General features: G+C 44.1%; 1 protein-coding gene across 34 annotated transcripts in view; it reads right to left on the reverse strand.

Moving 5' to 3' along the window:
- Positions 1–14,406: 14,406 nt before the first annotated feature.
- The window catches only part of RBFOX2 (RNA binding fox-1 homolog 2), a 287,058-nt gene continuing 280,739 nt past the window's right edge, over positions 14,407–20,725 (reverse strand). For 29 of the 34 annotated variants that reach the window (XM_074271555.1, XM_074271548.1, XM_074271549.1 and 26 more), the window contains one exon: positions 14,407–20,029. In XM_074271555.1, the coding sequence (XP_074127656.1) occupies positions 19,975–20,029 (55 nt within the window). In that variant the 3' untranslated portion in view covers positions 14,407–19,974. The remainder of the gene's footprint in view (positions 20,030–20,725) is intronic. The other 5 variants (XM_074271568.1, XM_074271566.1, XM_074271563.1 and 2 more) reach the window with 1 other exon arrangement.

Here is a 20,725-nt window from a genome sequence, read left to right on the forward strand (position 1 = left end):
AAAGAAGAATATAAAAGCAAGGTAAGATCCTGTAAGAATAGGTTAATGAGTGCTAAAGTTCAAAATAAGCTAAAAGAGACTGATGGATTTGAGCTCTGCTAGTAGCAAGAGAAAGATTAAAGAAAAGGGAATATTTGCAAAGGGTAGATGGAATAATGATAAAGGATAAAAGAAGTTATATTAAATTCTTCATGTTTTCATCACTGAGTTTGATTTCTGGAAAAATACAGGAATAAATTATTAAAAGGATGATCTATGTACATTTAGAAAAGGAAAAAGTATGGAGGTTAATCAAAATTGAGTTGTGCCCCCAAAATCCCATTGCTAGGCATATGCAGTCAGAGAAAGAGAGGAAAGCCCCATGCAAAACAAAATATTTGTAGCAACACTTATTTTGTAGTAGCAAAACCTAGAAATAAAGTAGATGCTCATCACCTGGGGAATGAATAAATTGTGGTATGTGAATGTAATAGACTGTCACTATTCCTGAAAAATTCAGAGAAGCATAGGAAGATTGACACAAACTGATGCAGAGTGAAGTTAGCAAAACCAAGAAAACAATGCCTGTAAAAATGCAAATGGAAACTATCACCACTGCCATCAGCATCATCACCAAAACTCAGAACTTGCCCCTACAAGGGAAAGGAGAAAATGAATTCTTTCCCCTTCATTGCCTAGGCGCAGCATTATGGGTGAGGAAAAATTTGCATACTAAATGATTTTAGTTGATGAATTGTTTAGTTTTATTGAACTGAATGAACTGCTCCCTGTAACGTGCTCTCCTGGCAGTTACAATTACTAGTCTGTCCTAGACCCACCAGAGTACCTTTGACCACTGTCCTCTGCAGTGTGAACTCTACCCGGCTCGCCTCCTCTGAGGCCTTCAAAGGTCTCTGGCCACAATCTATTGAATCTATAGCTTAATAACCGGTAGCACGCTCAAGAACAACCACGTGTAATCTTAAAAGCCTTTATTATACCTACTCACATAATGCCCTAACTGATGCCCTGACTTGTTGGTTCCCGAGTGAACACCTGGTCAGAAGACCCACGTGTTCACTACCAAAATCCCTTACCTCTTTTGGCTACCCATCTTGGCTTGGCCACCCAGGCTAGGAAGCCAGGGTGAAGAACGCCAGGTTAAAGAGGGCTATTGCTGCCTGCAGTGGGCTTACATAGGGCCTGTGAGGTCACACACACAGCCAATCAGCGAGAGAGTCACCCATTACGAAGCTATCTCAATATGGCCAGGATCCCGCCCAAGGGCAGTCCTAATATCCACAGAAATTACTTCCGGGCCTCAATCTCCCGATTTGCTGTGGCACCCATTTAAAGGCCCCTTACAGCTCCCCAACTCCTACCTAATTTTTTTTCTTTCCAAAAAAAAAAAATTGACTCTCTGGAGAGGGTATAGGGAAGAGTATTTTTGGAAATGAAGGTAATTAAAAGATGATATAAAAACAAAATATCAATAAAAAGGTTTTTTTTAATTAAAAATGAATTAGAGTAAGTAATATAAAATACCTGGGAACCTATCCACCAAGACAGAAACTATATAAATACAATTTCAAAACATTTTTCACACAAAGTCAGATCTAAACAATTGTAAAAATATCAACTGCTCATTGGTAGGCCAAAACAATACAATAAAAAATAATTGCCTAAATTAATTTACTTATTAGTGCCATACCAATCAAACTACCAAATTTATTTTATAGAGCTAGAAAAAATAACAAAATTCATCCGGTACAACAAAAGGTCAAGAATAACAAAGGATTTTTTTAAAAAATGAAAAAGAAGGTGACCTAGACATCTAGGTAACCTAGATCTCAAACTATATTAAAAAGTAATAATTATCAAAACAATCTGCTATGGGCTAAGAAATAGAGTGTTGGATTAGTGGAAAAGAACAGGCACACATGATAAGTAGAATGACCAGAGTAATCTAATGTTTGAGGAACCCAGAGACCCTAGCTTCTGGGATAAGAACTTAATATTAACAAAAACTGCTGGGAAAACTTGAAACTAGTATGGCAGACACTAGGTATAGAACAACATCTGTACCTTCCATGTACCAAGATAAGGTACATGGGTAAATGATTTAGAGGATAATACCATAAACAAATTAGGAGAGCAAGGGATAGTGTACCTGTCAGACCTACAGGGAAGGAAAGAATTTATGACCAAACAAGAGATGTTTTTAATGAGATATAAAACGAATAATTTTGATTATATAAAAAAGGTTTTGCACAAATAAAACCAATGTAACCAAGATTAGAAGTTAAGAAAAAATCTGGGAACTAATTTTTTTTTTACAGCAAGTGTATTTTATTTTTATTTTTATGATTATAACATTTTTTGACAGTACATATGCATAGGTAATTTTTTTTTTTACAACATTATCCCTTGTATTCCCTTCTATTCTGAATTTTTCCCCTCCTTCCCTCCACCCCCTCCCCTAGATGGCAGACATTCCCATACATATTAAATATCTTATAGTATATCCTAGGTACAATATATATGTGCAGAACCGAATTTTGTTGTTGTTATTGTTGCAAAGGAAGAATTGTATTCGGAAGGTAAAAATAATCTGGGAAGAAAAACAAAAACAAAAACAAAATAATAATAATGCTCACAGTTTACACTCATTTGGGAACTAATTCTTACAGCAAGTATCTCTGATAAAGCTCTCATTTCTCAAATATATGGAGATCTGAGTCAAATTTATCAGAATCATTCCTCAATTGATTAGTGATCAAAGGATAAGTAAGTTTGAAAAGTAGTTTTCATATCAATAAATTAAGGCTATCTATTGTCATGTGAAAAAAATGCTCTAAATCACTATTGATTAGAGAAATGCAAATTAAAACATCTATGAGGTACCACTTCATACTTATTAAGTTAGTTAACTTAACCAAAAGGAAAAATAATAAATATTGGAGAAGATATGGGAAAAGTGAGACTAATAACACTGTTGATGAAGTAGCAGTGATTCAACCATTCTAGAGAGCAATTTGGAGCTATTCCCAATGGGAACTGCACATACACATTCATCTAGTAATATCATTACAAAGTCTGGGTCCCAAAGAGATTTTTTTAAAGGAAAAGGACTTATTTATATAAAAATATTTATGGCAGCTCTTTTGTGTTGGCAAAGAATTGAAAACTGAGAGGGTGCCCATCAATTGAGAAATGACTGAATAATTGTAGCATGTGATTGTGATGAAATATAATTGTGCTATAAAAAATGATGATTGGGATGATTATAAAAAACCTGGAAGGACTTATATGAACTGATGCAAAGTAAAGTGAGCTGAACCGGAAGAATGTCATATCTAATAACGTCAAGATTATAAAATGATCGACTATGAATGACTTATCTCAATACAGTGAATCCAAAACAATTCCACAAAACTCATGATGAAAAAAGTTACCCACATCCAGAGAAAGAACTGATGGAGCCTAAAGGAAAAGTGAAAAATACTATCTTCACTTTATTTTATTTTTCATTTTTTTCTTCTTTTTTCACAACTTGACTATTATGGAAATATGTTTCTATAAAATTGCTTGCTATTTTAGGGAGGGGGAATGAAGAAAATTTGGAACTCCAAATTTTTTAAAAATAAAGTTAAAAGACAGAAACTATATAAATACAATTTCAAAAGATTTTTCACACAAAGTCAGATCTAAACAATTGTAATGTACATGTAATTTGCATGTAATTGCAAAGAAAATTACTATTAAATAAATGGGTTATGCTAAAATAACACGTTCTTCTTTGGACTAAATAACTAGATGATGGGCAGTAACTCGAGAAGTAGCTGATGATGGGTAGTGAGCTGGCTTTATAAGTCTTGGATTCAAGTCCTGCTTCTAACAAATGACAAAGGATTCACTTAACCTCTCAGTGCTCCTTCTCTCCTTCTCCCCCAAGCAAATCCCTAAAACTATAAGTTGCAGATCAGTTGTTCTGCACTAGTAGAGAGAGTTCCTTGCACTGGTAAAATCATAGGATGACTCCAAAAGTGATCAGACTAGACTTGCAGAATAGAGAACTGTCTTGGATAATTTTTACTGCAGATTTCAGTAAAACATGGAAGAATGTCTCTCGTGTAACCCATATGGACCAGATGAAGAGATGCAGATTAGACATGGCATAGAATGAATCACTGTTAACATGAGGAAAGTCTTGAGAGGAAGACGGGGACCTGTCCTTGTTGCCGTGCTGTTTGACATTCTAGTCCTTGCCTTGGATGATGACATAGGATGAATTTAACAGATTCCAGATTGCTATCAGTGGTGGTTGTGTCAGGAGCTGTAAAATTTCACTCAAAAGGATAGAATGATGAGCTTAATTTCACAAAATGAAATGGAATAGAAATAAATGATCTATGCAAGGGCTCAGCTTCCCAAGCATAAGAAGGAAGCGATATAGCTAGAAATCAGTTCATCTGGGGGAAAAAATGATCCAGAGAGTTTAATGATCGGGGAACTCCAATGGAGCCAAAGAAATGGCGCAGCAGTTAAGAAAAGCTAATGGAAACCTCATGCTGCTCTAGGGGAAGGACGAGATGTCATTTAGCACGAGAACTGATGCTTCCGTTATAATCTCGCTTGGACAGACCATATTTCAGTTCTGAAAGCTACATTTTAGAAAAGATAGTAACAATCTCAAGTAGGTTCAGATGTCTTCTGATTCGTGCATAAATTGGATTTAAGTGAAGCAGAATTGCACAAAATTGTCCACCTCGTTCTCTCTTCTAAAGCCATCACTGTCCAGTGGCAGGACAGAGATAAACCGACTTGAGATGCAGCGGATGACCTTGTATCTTCGAGCTCTCCAACACCTTCGGAGGAAGGCATACAGGATGGGGAAGAGACTGGAGGATGAGTTAGTTACAAGATTTGGGATGTTCAGCTTGAAGAAGATAATGGAGGGAGATGGGGAGAACATAATAATTGGGCTTCCAGACTTTGAAGAGCTGTCATATGAACTTATTTTGGTTGGTCCGATCGGAAGAGGTGGAAATTGCAAAGAGACAGACTGAGATTTCACACGTCCTAATAAAATAGTCTCTAATCAATAGTCAAATCTATAAATTCTTGGATTTCCAAATCTCTGTAATAGTTTCCTCCTTGAGACTTACATCAACTGATGCTGAGTGAAATTAGCAGAACCAGAAGATCACTGTACACTTCAATGCTGTATGAAGATGTATTCTGATGGAAGTGGATATCTTCAACATAAAGAAGATCCAACTCACTTCCAGTTGCTCAATGATGGACAGAAACAGCTACACCCAGAGAAGGAACACTGGGAAGTGAATGTAAATTGTTAGCACTACTGTCTATCTACCCAGGTTACTTCTATCTTCGGAATCTAATATTTAATGTGCAACAAGAAAATGGGATTTACACACATATATTGTATCTGGGTTATACTGTAACACATGTAAAATGTATGGGATTGCCTGTCATCGGGGGGAGGGAGGGGGAAATCTGGAAAAATGAATACAAGGGATAATATTATGAAAAAAAATTACTCATGCATATATACTGTCAAAAAATTATAAATTTTAAAAAAATAGTTTCCTCCTTGATTGGATTTGGAACCAAGAATGTGAAAGTCACATTTCTGGAATACATCGAGAGCTTCACAAATAGAGTTCTCCCAAAGAATAATGGACTGCCTCCTGGAGAAGTGAGCTCCCCATTAGCAGAGATTCTGCAAACTGAGCTTGTATGTACTTACAAGGGAAGTCATACGGGGGACTTCTATTCTGGTAGGAGTTGAACTAGGTAGTTTGAAGGCATTTTAGGTTCCAAGATTCTGTGATCCTAGGAAACGGGGGGGCTAGGGTTTAAATTAAATTGTATTTAAATTACAAATACCCTGCAATGAGAAACTAGTGGATTTGAAAAAGCATAAGATGACAAGAGAAAATTCTGGCTTCAATTCTGAGCCTGCAGTTACTATATTTTACAATAACAAAAACTCCATGGTAATAATAATAGGGTGGAATAGCAGTGGGGACTATTGCTGCTTTTACTATAGAAACCCATTTCTTTGTGGTGAACGATGTCAGTGCCCAGTGGTAAGAAATCATGGGAAATTTAAGAAGCACTCAAAAAGATTTCAATGTAACGGCACAACTGAAGTTGGCAGCTATGAGTCAGCTAATTACCAGAGCAGATCTGCTTGGAAAGAGTTTCTTTTCTTAAAATGTGGACAAAAGAAACGAACGGATACGTGTGATGAATTCTTCGTTAATCAGTTTGGTCAGAGAATGAAAGCTTCAGATGAACTGAGTTTTCTGAGTTAATGATTATAAATCCCACCAGAACCACAACTCAGTAAAAATGATCGTCAACTTCAACAACAATGAGTTAGAGGACTTCCTGCTGAAGGTATAAGATATGATTTCCACAAATCCCACTCACCAAAAAATGGAGTCAGTTTCTTTTTATTTGGAAATGGGGAACATGTTTATACATGAGCTCCAAAGGTAACGATTTTAGCATTTCATATAATGAATTGTGACAATGTTCACTCTCTCTCTTGTCCTGAGGTGCTGTCTTTTCACACTCACAGCACACATATACAAAAACACATCCTCGGCAGGATCAGAAAAATAAATTAGGTCTATGATTCACAGGTGTTTTCACACAGCTTGAAGTTCTAATCTTTGACTTGCAAGTTAGGAAGAGTCTGTCAACGTGGCCCCAGAAGCTTCCCTCCATCCTCCCCCCATTTGTCTGATGGTTTTGGAAAGGCAATTTCTAACCGTGGAAATTGAGATGTGAAACTCCCTTGATGTATTCCAGATCTGAGACTTTCACATTCTTGGTTCCAAATCCAGTCGAGGGGGAAACTATTAGAGAGATCTGGAAATCCAAGAATTTACAGATTTGACTATTGATGAGAGAAATGCAAATGAACTCTGAGGTTCACACTTCTCAGATTGGCTAAGAGACAGGAAAAGATGATAAATATTGGAGGCGATGTGGGAAAACTGGGACACTAATGCTGATGAAGGTGTGAACTGATCCATTGTGGAGAGCAGTTTGGAATCCAAAGGATTATAAAACTGTGTTTTCGCTAGATCCAGCAACGTCTCTAGAGTCTGTAAGCCAAAGAGATCATAAAAGAGAGAAAAGGAGCCACGTGTGTAAGAATGTTTGTGGCAGCCCTTTTTGTAGTGGCTAGAAACTGGAAACTGAGTGGATGCCCATCAGTGGGGAAATGGCTGAAGAAGTGATGGTATATGAATGTTACAGAATATTATTGTTCTGTAAGAAATGATGAACAGGCAGATTTCAAAAAATCTTGGAAAGATATACATGAACTGATACTGAAGGAAGGGAGCAGAACCAAGAGAACATTGTACACTGTAACAGCAAAACTGTGAGATGATCAGCTGGGATGGACTTGGCTTTTCTCAACAATGAGGTGATTCAAGGCAATTGCAACAGAGCTGGGATGGAAAATGCCATCTGCATCCAGGGAAAGAAGCATGGAAACTGAATGTGGATCAAAGCAGAATATTTTTACCTTCCTTCTTTTCTTCCTTCCTCCCTTTTTCCCTCCCTCCCTTCTTTCCTTCCTTCCTTCCCTCTCTCCCTCCTTTCATTTCCTTCCTTCCCTCTCTCCCTCCTTTCATTTCCTTCCTTCCTTCCTTCCCTCTCTCCCTCCTTTCATTTCCTTCCTTCCTTCCTTCCCTCTCTCCCTCCTTTCATTTCCTTCCTTCCCTCTCTCCCTCCTTTCATTTCCTTCCTTCCTTCCTTCCCTCTCTCCCTCCTTTCATTTCCTTCCTTCCTTCCTTCCTTCCCTCTCTCCCTCCTTTCATTTCCTTCCTTCCTTCCCTCTCTCCCTCCTTTCATTTCCTTCCTTCCCTCTCTCCCTCCTTTCATTTCCTTCCTTCCTTCCTTCCCTCTCTCCCTCCTTTCATTTCCTTTCTTTCTTCCTTCCTTCCTTCCTTCCTTCCTTCCTTCCTTCCTTCCTTCCTTCCTTCCTCCCTCCCTCCTTCCTTCCTTCCATTTTTTATTGTTTGCTTTTTTTTTCTCTTGTTTTTTCTTTTGGTCTGATTTCTTCTTGTACAACATGTCAACAAATATGGAAATATGTTCAAAAGGATTGTACATATTTAATCTATATCAGATTGCTTGCTTCCTTGGGAAGGAGAGAGGGAGAAAGATTTGGAACACAAAATCTTACAAAAATGAATGCTGGAAACTATCTTTATGTATATTTGGAAAAATAAAATACTAAAGGCAGCCAGGTGGCGCAGTGGATAGAGCACCACCTTGAAGTCAGGAGGAACTGAGTTCAAATGTGCCCTCAGACACTTAATACTTCCTGGCTGTGTGACCCTGGTAAGTCACTTAACCCTAATTGCCTCAGCCAAAAAAATAAAATATTGAGAAAATTTTCTTATAGATTTGGAAACTGAGGTCTAAATTGACCAAGTGATCTATCCAAGCTCACAGAGGGAGTTATCCGCAGAGCCACCAACATTTTCTTACTTCCAATCTCATGCTTTTCCCATAATGACTTGGGAACCCTGGAGAAAAAAAGAATTCATTGACCTATCAATAATTAAGGGCTTTCTCTGTGCCAGGCGTTGTGCCAGGTGCTGGAGATACAAAAACAAAAGTGAAACAGTTATGCCCTCAAGAAGGTTGGAGTCTGTTAAGTCTGAGCATATACGTAGGGATATACGAGTATGTGTATAAAATATAGCCAGCCAAATCAGAGCTGCTTGGGGAGAGCAGGGCTCATTCATTCTCATGCCCCTGGGCTCTGACTGTTCCCAGTGAAGGCCTTTTCCTCTAAAATGGATGATGTCAAAAGACCTTTGCACCTGGAAAACAAACAAACAAAATCTGCTTTGCTCAAGATTCTTGTTTCTTGTGTAATTAGAATTAAATATGATCCCCTTCTTATTAAAGAAAGACTAGGACTACTATGTGTGAGCCCATAAGAAGTCACTAATCTGGGGGAGAGGGTGATATTGTGATGGTTGCTGTTGAATTGTTTTCAGTTATCTATCCACGACCCCATTTGGAGTTTCCTTGGCAAAACTTCTGGAGTGGTTTGCCATTTCCTTCTCCAATTCATTTTACAGATAAGGAAACTGAGGCAAAGTGTTAACTTATCCGGGGTCACATGACTAACAGGTGCCTGAGGTCCAATTTGAAATCAGCTCTTCCTAACTCCAGGCCCAAACAACGATGGTTTCTCAGGCTTAGGGATGGGTAAACACGATTCTGGTTTTAACAAAGGGTAAGTGTCCATGCTAGACACTTCCTCCCAAGATTGCTTCGAGGACCAAATGAGATAATAATTATAAAACTCAGGGCAGCTAGGTGGCGCAGTGGATGGAGCACCAGCCCTGAATTCACGAGGACCCGAGTTCAAATGTGACCTCAGACACTTAACACTTCCCGACTGTGTGATCCTGGGCAAGTCACTTAACCCCAATTCCCTCAGCAAATAATAATACCCAGTGCTTGAAGGCACATCATAAGTCCTATATAAATGCAGCTGAATCATTATTGCCCAATGTCACACAGCTGGTTAAGCATCAGAACTGGGGTTCAAATCTAGGTGTTCTAACTCCAAAAGCCATGTGCTGTCCCCCGGTCCTGCCCTCATGAAGCTTAGACCTAATCGCTCACTCCCTTTCTTTGTGGCCAAGTCAAAGGTCATCCCTTTGCTCCCTGGCTTGGTGTGAGCTTCTGCTAAGTATGTAAGGTTCAGCTGCTTCCCTCTTTCCTGGAAAGATTCTGCCCTTTGAGAAGGCGACAATAAGCTCCCAACCAGATGCCTGTGGCTTAGTCTCACACCCACCAAAAGCCATCTGTGAATTTGCGGACAAGGCAGTGGACGGCAGCAGCGGTCAGGAGTGACCCCCCAGATCGTTCGGCCAGAGTGGAGCCGCCACCCTGCACGGACGCCATGAAACCTTAACGCCTTTCCAAGGGACCTTCTCCAACTCAGGGAATGACTGGCGGTGATGGGTAATGGGGAAACGGTATCAGTCCCAAAATCCAGAAGACAGAGCTGTTTGGGCTGAGGTCAAAGCCTTATTTTTCAACTGCTGCTGCCCAGCTCTTGAGGCAAGAGCAAGCCTGGAATTTTGTGGGTTTTGAAGAGCTTTATGAGGGGTGTGCCTGCTTTTGTTGGAAGGATATTTAGGCTACGCTGGCTTAAAACATGGCTCCATCCAGTACAAAATAATGTCCTTTTCTTTATCGCTCTGGCCTCCCATAGAAGTCTATTCCCTTCACCAGGCATCAGATAGAATATAAGTTCTCTGAAGGCAGCTGCTTATTAAGAGCCTTGGAGTCCCCATTAAAATCCCGCCACCAGCGAGAAGCCTTAGTGCCCTCCCTCTACCGATTCTCTCTGATTTATCTTGTCTTCTGCTCCTTTATAACCAGCTGTTTGCATGTTGTGTGGGCTTTTGGAAGGCAAGGACTCTTGTCTTTCTCTCTATCCTTGCCCCCACATAGTAGGCACTTAATAAATGTTTCTAGACCTTAGAGGTCAATAAATTGAAAATGTTAACCCTTTGAAGGCGGAGTCTACAGGATTTTAAAAAACAAAAACAATCTTTAGATACCTACTAAGTGCTTGCTTAGCACTTAATGATGATTGACTGTTAAAAGGGACCCCTAGGACTCCAGCTCACATCCCCTTTAAGAGATGAAGAGACCAGAAGCCCTGAGAGTGAGTCCTCTGAGGTCATATGGAAAACTCAGGGCAAAATTGGGAATAGATTTCCAGGTTTATTGATTCTCTGGCCAGTGGCTATTCATTTGCTCCACCCCACGTAGCTGTATTATTTCTTTCAATTAACCCGTCACAAAATTTTAAGTCTGTACTCTGTACCAGACACAGTGCTAGAGGATACAAATAAAATGAACGAAACAGTCCCTACTTGCAAGCAACTTAAATTCTAATGACGGGAGATTAAAAAAGATCTCCCTCCCTCCCTATCTATCCATCCACTGACCCTACTCATCCACCCATCTGTCAATCATCTACCCATCCGCGTCACTACTCATCCACCCATCTATCAATCACCCACCCATCGCGACCTATCTTTACATCTTTCTAAACATCTAACCACTATCCATCTATCCTTGTGCCCACCCACCCACCCATCCATCCACTAGATATCTATGCCCATAATTGTGTATGTGTATGTATATAGATGTGTGTGTATATATAAGGTCTTATAAATACAAAGACTATCAAGAAAATATCAATGAAGAGATTAAATAAAATTAAGAATAAATCTAAATACAAGGGAGTTTGGGAGGGAGGGCACAAGGAGTTGGGGAATCAGAAAATACTTGCTTGAAGCATGTCTTGAAGGAAAAGAGTGATTCTGAGATAGAGGAGAAAGTCAACAGACAAAAAAGGGAAAAAGACAGTCCCTGTCCTCCAGGACTCACATTCTAATGAGGGGAGACAGCATGTCAAAAAATGGCCCGCAAAAGATAGATGCGCTGTCAAGGGAACGTGACCTCGGATGGGAGGGGCTGGCGGAGTGGAGGACTGAGAAGGGTCTCGGAAGTGGACACTTGAAGCCGAGACTTGTGGGAAGTCGGGGAAGCTGAGCGGGGGGGAGGTGGTCAAACAGTGAGGGCAAGGCAGATGGCCAGTGCAAAAGCATAAAGGGTTAGGCCGAATCAGAGGAAATAATGTACAACGAGGTAGGAAAGCTGGGAAGGCTGCAAAGAAATTTAAAAGTCAAACAGAAGAGGCGGCGTTTGCTGCTATGGACATGAATGGTGGGCCGATTCCACGTGCCAATCCGTGCTTGTGGTTTGGGGCCAGAACTCCATCTCCTCTTGGTTCCCAACAAATAATCTGGGCAGAATGGATCAATTCGGGTCCTCATGGCATATTTGGGAAGTTTGGCAGCGCTGACTCTCAAAGACCTTATAGCCAATGACTAGGTCCCGGCAGAGACCGGAATGAGAAATAGTGGAACTGACGCTCGGACTGTTCTAGTGGAGGTGCCAATGGCCAACCAAAGCTAAATCCGATGGGCTTTTCGACGTGGAACATTTGTGATCTAAAAAAATAAAGCAGTTCAATAAATCTGATCTCTGAGCAGGTCCAGTGACATGGGGGGCCTTCTTTCCGGGCTCTGCCTTCTCTCAGCTCCTGGTTGTGCAGAACCGGTTCCACATGGATTCCCTGATTAGAACCTGAGCTCCTTGAGGGAAAAGGATTGGTCCTGCCCATATGTGCCAGTTTAGCACAGTGCCAGGCTCGTAGTATGTGCTTAATAAATACTTGTTGCCTTGTAGGGGAAAGAACAAGTGAGTCGGACTCCCTGGAGCTGAAACACCTGGGTTCATATTATGCTGTGGCACTCTGACTTTGGTTTTGCTTATCACCTTCCTAGCCTTGAGACCTAGTCCCGAGGACTGCCCACTTTCAAAATGAAGGTGTGTAACTCCAACATCTCCAGGGTCCTTTTCTAAGAACTAAAATCTTCCAAACCTGCCCCCATCTACTACCAATGCTTGCAGATCTTGAAGGGCTTCATAAACGTGACTATGTATACTCTATGCAAATGTGAGCCTCAGTTTCCCCATCTGTAACATAATCAGAGCGGCCCCTTGTAGGGCTATGAGGACCAAATAAGACTGAATGGAAGGTGCACAAAACGAGAGGTGGACACTCTTGTCGTTGCTTGAGCTCTCCTGGTTCTCAAGCCCCTTCTTTCTCCCTCTCCACACCCCTCCCTCCCTCCCCCCCCCCCAGTGCCCTGTCCAGATGTCCAATGAGCAATGAGCTGGGGGAGGGCACTATCTGCTGGGGTGTCCCTTGTGGAGAGGGCTGCCAGCTTGGGTGATGAGTGGGTGACTTTGCTGCCCTTTTGTTCTGTTAGAAGGTGAGGCTCTCTAATTAAGGGAGCAGGAAGGGTCAAATTCAGAAATGAAGGTGATGTAAAAACAAAAATCAAACATCGAGGGCAGTTTGGTTTCTTTTTAATGCTAGCAGACTGCCCTGGCCCATAGATCCATATGAATTGCATGTGATTACGTGAAGGTGCAGTTTCCAGCGGTGGGAACACACGAGGAGGCATCTGAAGTAACGGGCCGAAACACGTCGGATCTGGGCAGCCATTATTTGCTCCCAGACAACTTCCCTCTCACCCACCCTCCTTTGCTCTTCACTGTTAATTCTCCCCCCTCTTCATTTTAATACTTATTTCCTTTAGTCCGCTGGGCTCCTCGGGGTGGGATGGTTTCCTCCTAGAATTCCCCGAACGTCCTGCAGGAGCTCCCAGGCCCGGCCTCCTCCCAGCCCTTGGCTGCACTAACTAGTTGTGCCCCAGTGTGAGGAGCTCTCTCAGCCCTGTCACCCATGAAATGGGGATCTAGATGGACACGAACGACCTCCCCTCACAGGACTGTTAGATCCTGTGCTGAAATCTGAAAGCTTTCCCAAAATCTCCTTTCTGAACCTGACTTCCTGATGCTGCTATCCCTCCCTTTCTCCTCATTGGCACACAGGGGTCCACTAAGTGAAGGGGATTCGGTCCCCGGCTTCTTAATCTGGGGTCCACAAACTTGTGTTTTTTTAAGTTTGTAATTTCACGATATCAAAACTGGTTTGAGAACCATATTCAATACATTTGGAAAAGCATGATGCTTGACTGAACACATATAATCGACATCAAATTGCTTACTGTCTCAAGGAAGGGGGAGGTGATGGAGGAAGAGGGAAAATTTGGAACTCAAAAAAATTTTTTTTACATGTCAAAAATTGTCTTTAGGGGGCAGCTAGGTGGCGCAGTGGATAGAGCACCAGCCTTGAGTTCAGGAGGACCCGAGTTCAACTCCGACACTTAATACTTCCTAGCTGTGTGACCCTGGGCAAGTCACTTAACCCCAGCCTAAAAAGAAAAAAAAAATTGTCTTTACATGTAACCGGGGTAAAATAAAATCTTTTACAAATAATTAAATATATATATATATATATATATATATATATATATATATATATATATATATATTTTTAAAGCATGATGTTCTGAAGGAACTGTGGCTCCAGTTAATGGAGGGGGAAGAGCCCCAGCTCAGCAATCTCCCCCCACACCTTCCAAACATGGCTCCATCCAGCTTCCCCCTGAAGATCTCAGGTGAGACGCTACTTTCCTGTTTCCAAGAGCACCAGAGTTCAGCAAAAGCCCAGGAGTTTCCTGTTTCTCTGGCCTAAGTTTAGCAGTAGCTCTATAGCTCTAGCTCTTTACATCAACTATTCATCTTTAAAACCAGGAAAAAAAAAAAAAAAAGGCTTTTTTTTTTCTCGTCCAAATGAAATCCGTTGTGGAGCTCCTGAGCCTGGAAGGACTTGAGACAGAGGCAAGCCAGAAATTGGTGTTTCTCTCTTTTATTTAAAAACAGTGCTTCATTACCATTTGCAAAGGTTAAGGCAGCGCCCCTCCCTTGCGAAGAGTTTATAAAAGCCAGCAACATGATCAATAATTTATACACATGGATAGTAATACAAAAAAAAAATAAGGAGTAAAAGCTAAAGATCTAACTACTCCGACCTTCACAATTCCAGCTACTTGATAATAATAGGAGTAACCCAATGAATACTGTATGGTCTGAAAGCTACTATACATTATGATACTTAACAAGAGGAGGGGGGTGGGAGGGGTAGAGGCTGTCACAAAGCCCTGGGTGCTTCTCTGGGGTTAGCAGGGAAACAGGACCTTGGGCAGCAGCTCTGGCGTCCTAGGAAGTGATGCGGGAAAGGAAGGGGAAAAGGGCGATGGAAGGAAGAGAGGGAGGGAGAGGAGGAGGAAAGAAGAGAGGGAAGGAAGAGAAGAAAGAGAAAGGAAGGAAGGATGGAGGGAATGGAGGAAGGAAGAAAGGAATGGAAAGATGGAGAGAAGGAAGGAGGGAGGGAAGGCCAGGTGGTTAAATATACAAGCATCCTATTTGATGCACCCTATGCCCCAAAGGTACCGGTTTTGCCATGGCAATGAGAGGGGGCAGGAGGAACTGCACAGAGGGGTGATTCAGTCACTGCCATGGGGGGCTGGAGGGAGAGGAAAGGGGGGCAGCTCGGTGGCATTTTTAGTCTTGCAATGATTTGAACTGAAAAGCCCAGAGTCTCAGGTAGGTCAGCCTGGGGGGTGCAAGTGACCTCTACGCTGGCTGTTCTCATTCCGCAGCCCTAGCTTGTGTGTGCCATCAGCCCCAGGATTCACTCCAGCTATTCACAAGCAGAAATATAATGACAGGAAGAGAGACAGACAAACGGGCAGATGCGGGGTGAGGGGCAGGGAGAGAAGGAGGAGAAGGAGGAGAGAGAGAAACAACTTATATCCCTTAGGGGAAAAAAGGAGGATTAATTTATCACTCAATATATAATACAGCCAAACTGAGCTGCCAAAACACACGTGTGCACACGCATTTGTGTATGCGCGCGCGCGCGCACACACACACACACACACACACACACACACACACACACACAAATACTGTGAACAGAAAAAAAAAAATCCCAAAACCGAGAGACAGACTGAAGCTGGGAGTCTTGATGGGGGATTGGCATTCCTCAAAGCACATTAGGCCCCAGGGCACCAAATAGAAAAAAAGTACAAAATAAAACCCCCAAATCCCCAACACGGAGCCCCTCCTGGGAAGCTAACGGGGAGGGAAGAGAGAAGATGCCCCTTCTTGCCTTTCGGTGCCAGTCTCACCTGAACCCTTCTAGGACTGGCACTCAGACTGCCCGCCGGGCACCGGGGCCACTCCTCCAGGCTGGCCGCTTCCTTAAAAGCAAGGTTTGGGTTTTGGCCGGTGGGCAAGTTCTCCGTGAGTTACCAAATCCCTGCCAACCAGCACTACCATGGCTGAATTGATCGACCGTTTTCCTGAGTAAACTTTAACTGGCTACAGTTGTGGTAACGTGGAGGAGAACTCAACGGCAACAGCCAATTATACAGCTCGGGGAACCCCTCCTCACCCCCATTCCTAGAGTACTGGGTTTGGGAAGTGAACCACTTGTTGCTGTCTGGTGTGGGGACCTCCCCCCCACCCAGGCCCAGCACCCAAATCAAAGCATCTCAAGGACTTCAGCGAACTTGTGGGCGGACCCTGGCCCAGAGGACGCCCCGGCAGCCTCTGCTCTTCCTTTCGACAAGAGCCGAGAGGATAGAGTGCTCGCAAGGAAGGGGGGAGGGGTGGTGAAGAGAGGGGCTTTTGGACAGTAACAGAGCCAAAAAATAGTGTTTTATGCAATCGAGAATCAAGTTTCACTAGTGTATACTACAAATGGTCAACATTTTCAAGAGCATGACAGAAAAATAAAGACACACAGAAGTTTACATTTGACGTTTACCTTGTCCACTATTTTTTGTCCTATTTTAAAACAGTGCAAACAGGTAACATACGCTTTAAAACCACCACTACCCAACCCCCCGCCCCCTCCCCCCCGACTTCCTTTCCTCCAGCATCCAGGGGCGAACCTCATCCTCCAAGGGGGCTGTGCTAGAGAGCTGCCAAAAGCAGTGAATGGCCCAGCTCCCCCTCTTTGGAACCGGGCCTGGCAAAAGGGGAGAAGCTCCGGACACCCCCTCCTCCCCCCAGCCCCTCTTATCCTGGATTTCTGGCGCTCCCCAGACCGTCTCCCACCGGTCTCTTTACCCTGGGCAGAGGGAAGGGGAATTTATGATGCCCTATTTGCATATTCTTGGGAATTATATGTTCCAAGCCCCATTTTTACGCCCCTTACTTTCAGAGGCTGCTCAATATAACTAATAATAGGATGTCCCTAATGAACTTTGACTCATTCACTTCCTCTGACTCACTGAGCGCAGCAGACCCCGGAGGGAAGAGGCGTGAAGATAACGCCGACTTCCCCTCCCCAGATCCCTCAGCCCGGGTGCTGCCCGTCCCAAGAACCGAAGCCCGCAAAGTTGGCTCCATCGGCCTAGTCGTGGTTGCTAGCCAGAACCCTTTCAATGCTTTTCCTTTTGGACTCTGCCACCGCCACCAGCTCCGCAAAGGCCGGATCGACCCTAATGGCTAAACCCAGGCAAATCTGAGCGGCCCGACGTCCTGCGGGGAGCTTGGGAAGGACTGGGAGCTGGGAGGGAAGGCTCTCATGAGATGTCTCGGGTTTCACCCAGGTGAATCACCCAGCTGCCAGAGCAAACAGCGGAGGAGAGCCTCCTTACAGAGTCTGGACCCAGAGCTAAGCAGGGAGAGCCGGTCCGCAAGGCTTGGGGCCTGCCACTGACCTCCTCGGACAAGCTTCGACTTGGCTGTTTTGTAAAAATCAAATGACAAGAGAAAAGAGGATGCACCACAAGCGTCTGAGGAACCCGCCTCTAGAAAGCCCAGGTCTGCACTGGATGCCGGCCTCTCTCGGGCCCTCGGGGGGAGCAGAGCCTCTGTCCTCAGCCTCTACAGGAGCAGAGCTCCCCAGGGTCTTTCTGGGGAACACCGCCCACAGCCACTGGGGACACGGAGCCCGGCCTTCTGGGGCCCACAGCCAGAACCAGCTGAACTGAGAGGCTGAGAGGAGCCGACTCAAGCGGCCGTCCCCGCCAACCGGCTTCTCTCCCCCCACTGCGTCTCTTCTCTTCCCGGGCGTGAAACGCTGGCGAGAAGCATCTCTATCCCCTACCCTTTCAGGCTGCTACCGCTGCCACAATACTGGGGATCTTAGCCTAGTCTCAGCTCCAAAGGGCATCTTGTGGAAATCACACTGGATCGAACACGACACTAGACTGCACTCAGACATCTGCTTTCATCAGTAAATGCTCCCCTTCAAAAAACAAAAAGTCAAACGAAGTAAAACAAAACCCACTTCCCCATTTTCTAGAGTTTGTGAAAGCCCCCACCCCCCTCCCAATTTTCAGTCTAACTAAAAGATTTATATATACACAACAAAAATTGTCTTAAGAGCAAACCAAACTTTGGCTTGGGGAAAAAAGCCCAACAACAAACGAACAAACCTTATTAAAAAAAAAAAAAAAAAAAAAAAGCGGTGATGGACTGGCAGTCTGGTGTCCCCGAATGAGGTCCCCAGGCCTCTGCTGCCCTTCTAGGAGGAGTGAGCGTCTGAAGGAGAACCGAGGCCCGTGTCGGGCTCTGGATGGCCAGAGGACCACCGGATAACCGCCCACCTGGGGTGCCCGACCTCACAGCAGCCCGGGCTGACTTGGGGGACAGCCTGGGCTGGAGCAGGAGTCAAAACCCAAACCAAAAAGCTCCGCCTTGGTCCCCCGCTCCTCAGCGTGGAGCTGACGGGAGGTGGGGGAGCCTCCAAAGGACCAATGCCTTCCAGTTGGAGAGCGCTGTAGAGCACTGAACTTGCTGGGCAGTTAGCTAGCAGCTGGAAGGGAACCTCTCTCACCTGACAGAATTCGTCCAACTGAGACCAGATATCAAGACCCCCACCTCGCTGCCAACGGTCACTGGCCTTCTCTTCTGGCGACACGTAAGATCCCTGCTCTTCCAAGTCCTTCCTCCCCACTGGGGGTTAAAAAGCAAGCCCGGGGGCCACACCTGACATCCCGTAGCACTAGCTCACCAAGCAGCCCAGGGGCTCAGTTCTGTGTCTTTGGGGGATACTGAAAGGCCGGGGGAACGGCCAGCAAGACTTGAAACTGTGAATACAAATGACTCACTCAGAAAGGCTCTGGAAGATGGAAATTCCTATGGCTTTAGAACTTACGCAAAGTGCCCCGGCCTGCCCTTCGCAGGCCCCAGTGACCGGAGCTGGCTCCAGGGACAGTCGTGTCGGCCCACTACATCTTGTGCTTCAGCTTTTCCAACAGACTACCGGACTGACTTAACAGAAGAAGGGCTGAGGGCGGCGGGACGGGGTTCTCTCTGAATCAGAGCACTCTGCTGTCCTTTCCTTCTAGCTCTCCTCCTGCCGCCCCTTTCTGAAGGCAGTCATTAAGCGATATCCTGGATCTACAAACACAGAGGCCAACGTCTAGTCCTTTGTCCCCGGGTTCTCAATTCCTGATATTTGTGGATATGGAAGCAAGGGTTTATGAGAAAGGAGATGGATGAGCCAAACCGAGGCAAAAGTAGAAAGCAGAATCAGCCCAGCAGCGCTGCTGGGATTACAGGAAAGGAAAAAGAAAAAGAACAGTTTCCACACTCCAGACTTCATTCTAAGATCTGTTTCCTAATGAAGGTTTTTTTTGTTTTGTTTTGTTTTTTAATTATCCACAGTCTAGGGCAGGTTTGGTGATCTCGGTGCCAATCAGCCTGTCTGTGCGTTATCAACAATGGGTATGGTTCTCACTGGAAGGATATCAACAATGAATGGGGAAACAGGAGAAGGGAAGAGGAGAGAGGAAAGCATCTGTTAGTCTCCGGATACGCGAACCCCCAGTCCTCCCCACCGCCCCTCCACGTGGGGATCCCAGCCACAGTCCATCAGGATTGCCCACCAAAGAAACATAAAAGGCAAAGAGTTGGGGAAAGGGGGGAATGGAGCCCCTTTCCCCCGTTGGCCAGTCCCACAACTGCTTGCCGCGCCACTCACTTCAGTCATTCTGCCTGTTCACTTCTGATTCATTGAATGGGTCACTTTCTAAAGTCTTTCCTTCCTCATTAACTGCCTCTTCCGTGATTGGCAGAATAAGCTACGCACGGACATACAGACATGGAAATGCATCGTTTTTTTTTTTACCACAGTTAAAAAAAAAAAAAAAAAAAAAAAGAAAGAAAAATGCACAATCTTTGGAACAAAAGAATTAAAGGCAGAAATTTAAAGGAAAAATACATATTCAAAGAACATAGTGAGGTATAAAAAAGTATTTTCTCTTTTTTTGTGTTTTTTTTTTTTGTGTGTTTTTGTTTTTTTTGTTTTTCCTCTTCATCTTGCTATAGAGTTCCTCTAGGAGTAAATATTGCAATAGCCAGGCCTCATGAATGGGGGGCTGTCCCATCTGCAGGGGGTCACGTCACTTCAGTAGGGGGCAAATCGGCTGTAGCCACCTCGGTATAAACTCGCCTGTGGGAATTAAAAGGAGACAAAAAAATAAATAAATAAATAAGAGAAGTTGAGAGGGGGCCTCAGGAGAGAATTTGGGAAAGGGGTTGTTGGAAAAAGGATGGCTCCCTACAGAACCCAAAGTCAGCAGATCACACTTGGCTTCTGCTGACAAGGTCAGGAAGCCTTTGCACTACGATGCTGAAACCAAAGTTCTGTGAATTCATTGCTGAGTCAGTGTTCTCAAGGAAAATAGGAGAGGGAACACTTACCTGTTCAATTAGGGAAAGCCCCTGCCATCCTTCATCACCTGATGCCCTCTCACACTCTTCTCATTTCCCCGAGATGCCAATGTGCCCATCTGACATGGGTGGTGCCATGGGCACCTTCCTCCCTTACTTGATTCCAGATCCTGGGGCCATGTCTCAGTTACCAGCACCAAGTAAGGTGCTCTGCCTCAGTCAGAGCAGGGGCTGGCTCCTCTACCTGTCTGTTCTGTGACCCTCTCTCACCCTTTATTCACTCAACCCTCCTGAATCCAACACCCCAGGAAGCATATTTTAGGAAGACCTCTGAGCCCAAGCAGGGCTCTGGACGCTTCTGATGCCGCAGGAAGCCTCCTGACTGCCTCCTTGCCCAGGTGGATCGAGAGCCTCACGAGGACGGACCCCTCTTCTCCTCAGACACATTCCAGGTCCCCAGCACTCCCTCTCATGC

Source organism: Sminthopsis crassicaudata, chromosome 5 (assembly GCF_048593235.1).
Source record: "Sminthopsis crassicaudata isolate SCR6 chromosome 5, ASM4859323v1, whole genome shotgun sequence".
Lineage (NCBI taxonomy): Eukaryota > Metazoa > Chordata > Mammalia > Dasyuromorphia > Dasyuridae > Sminthopsis > Sminthopsis crassicaudata.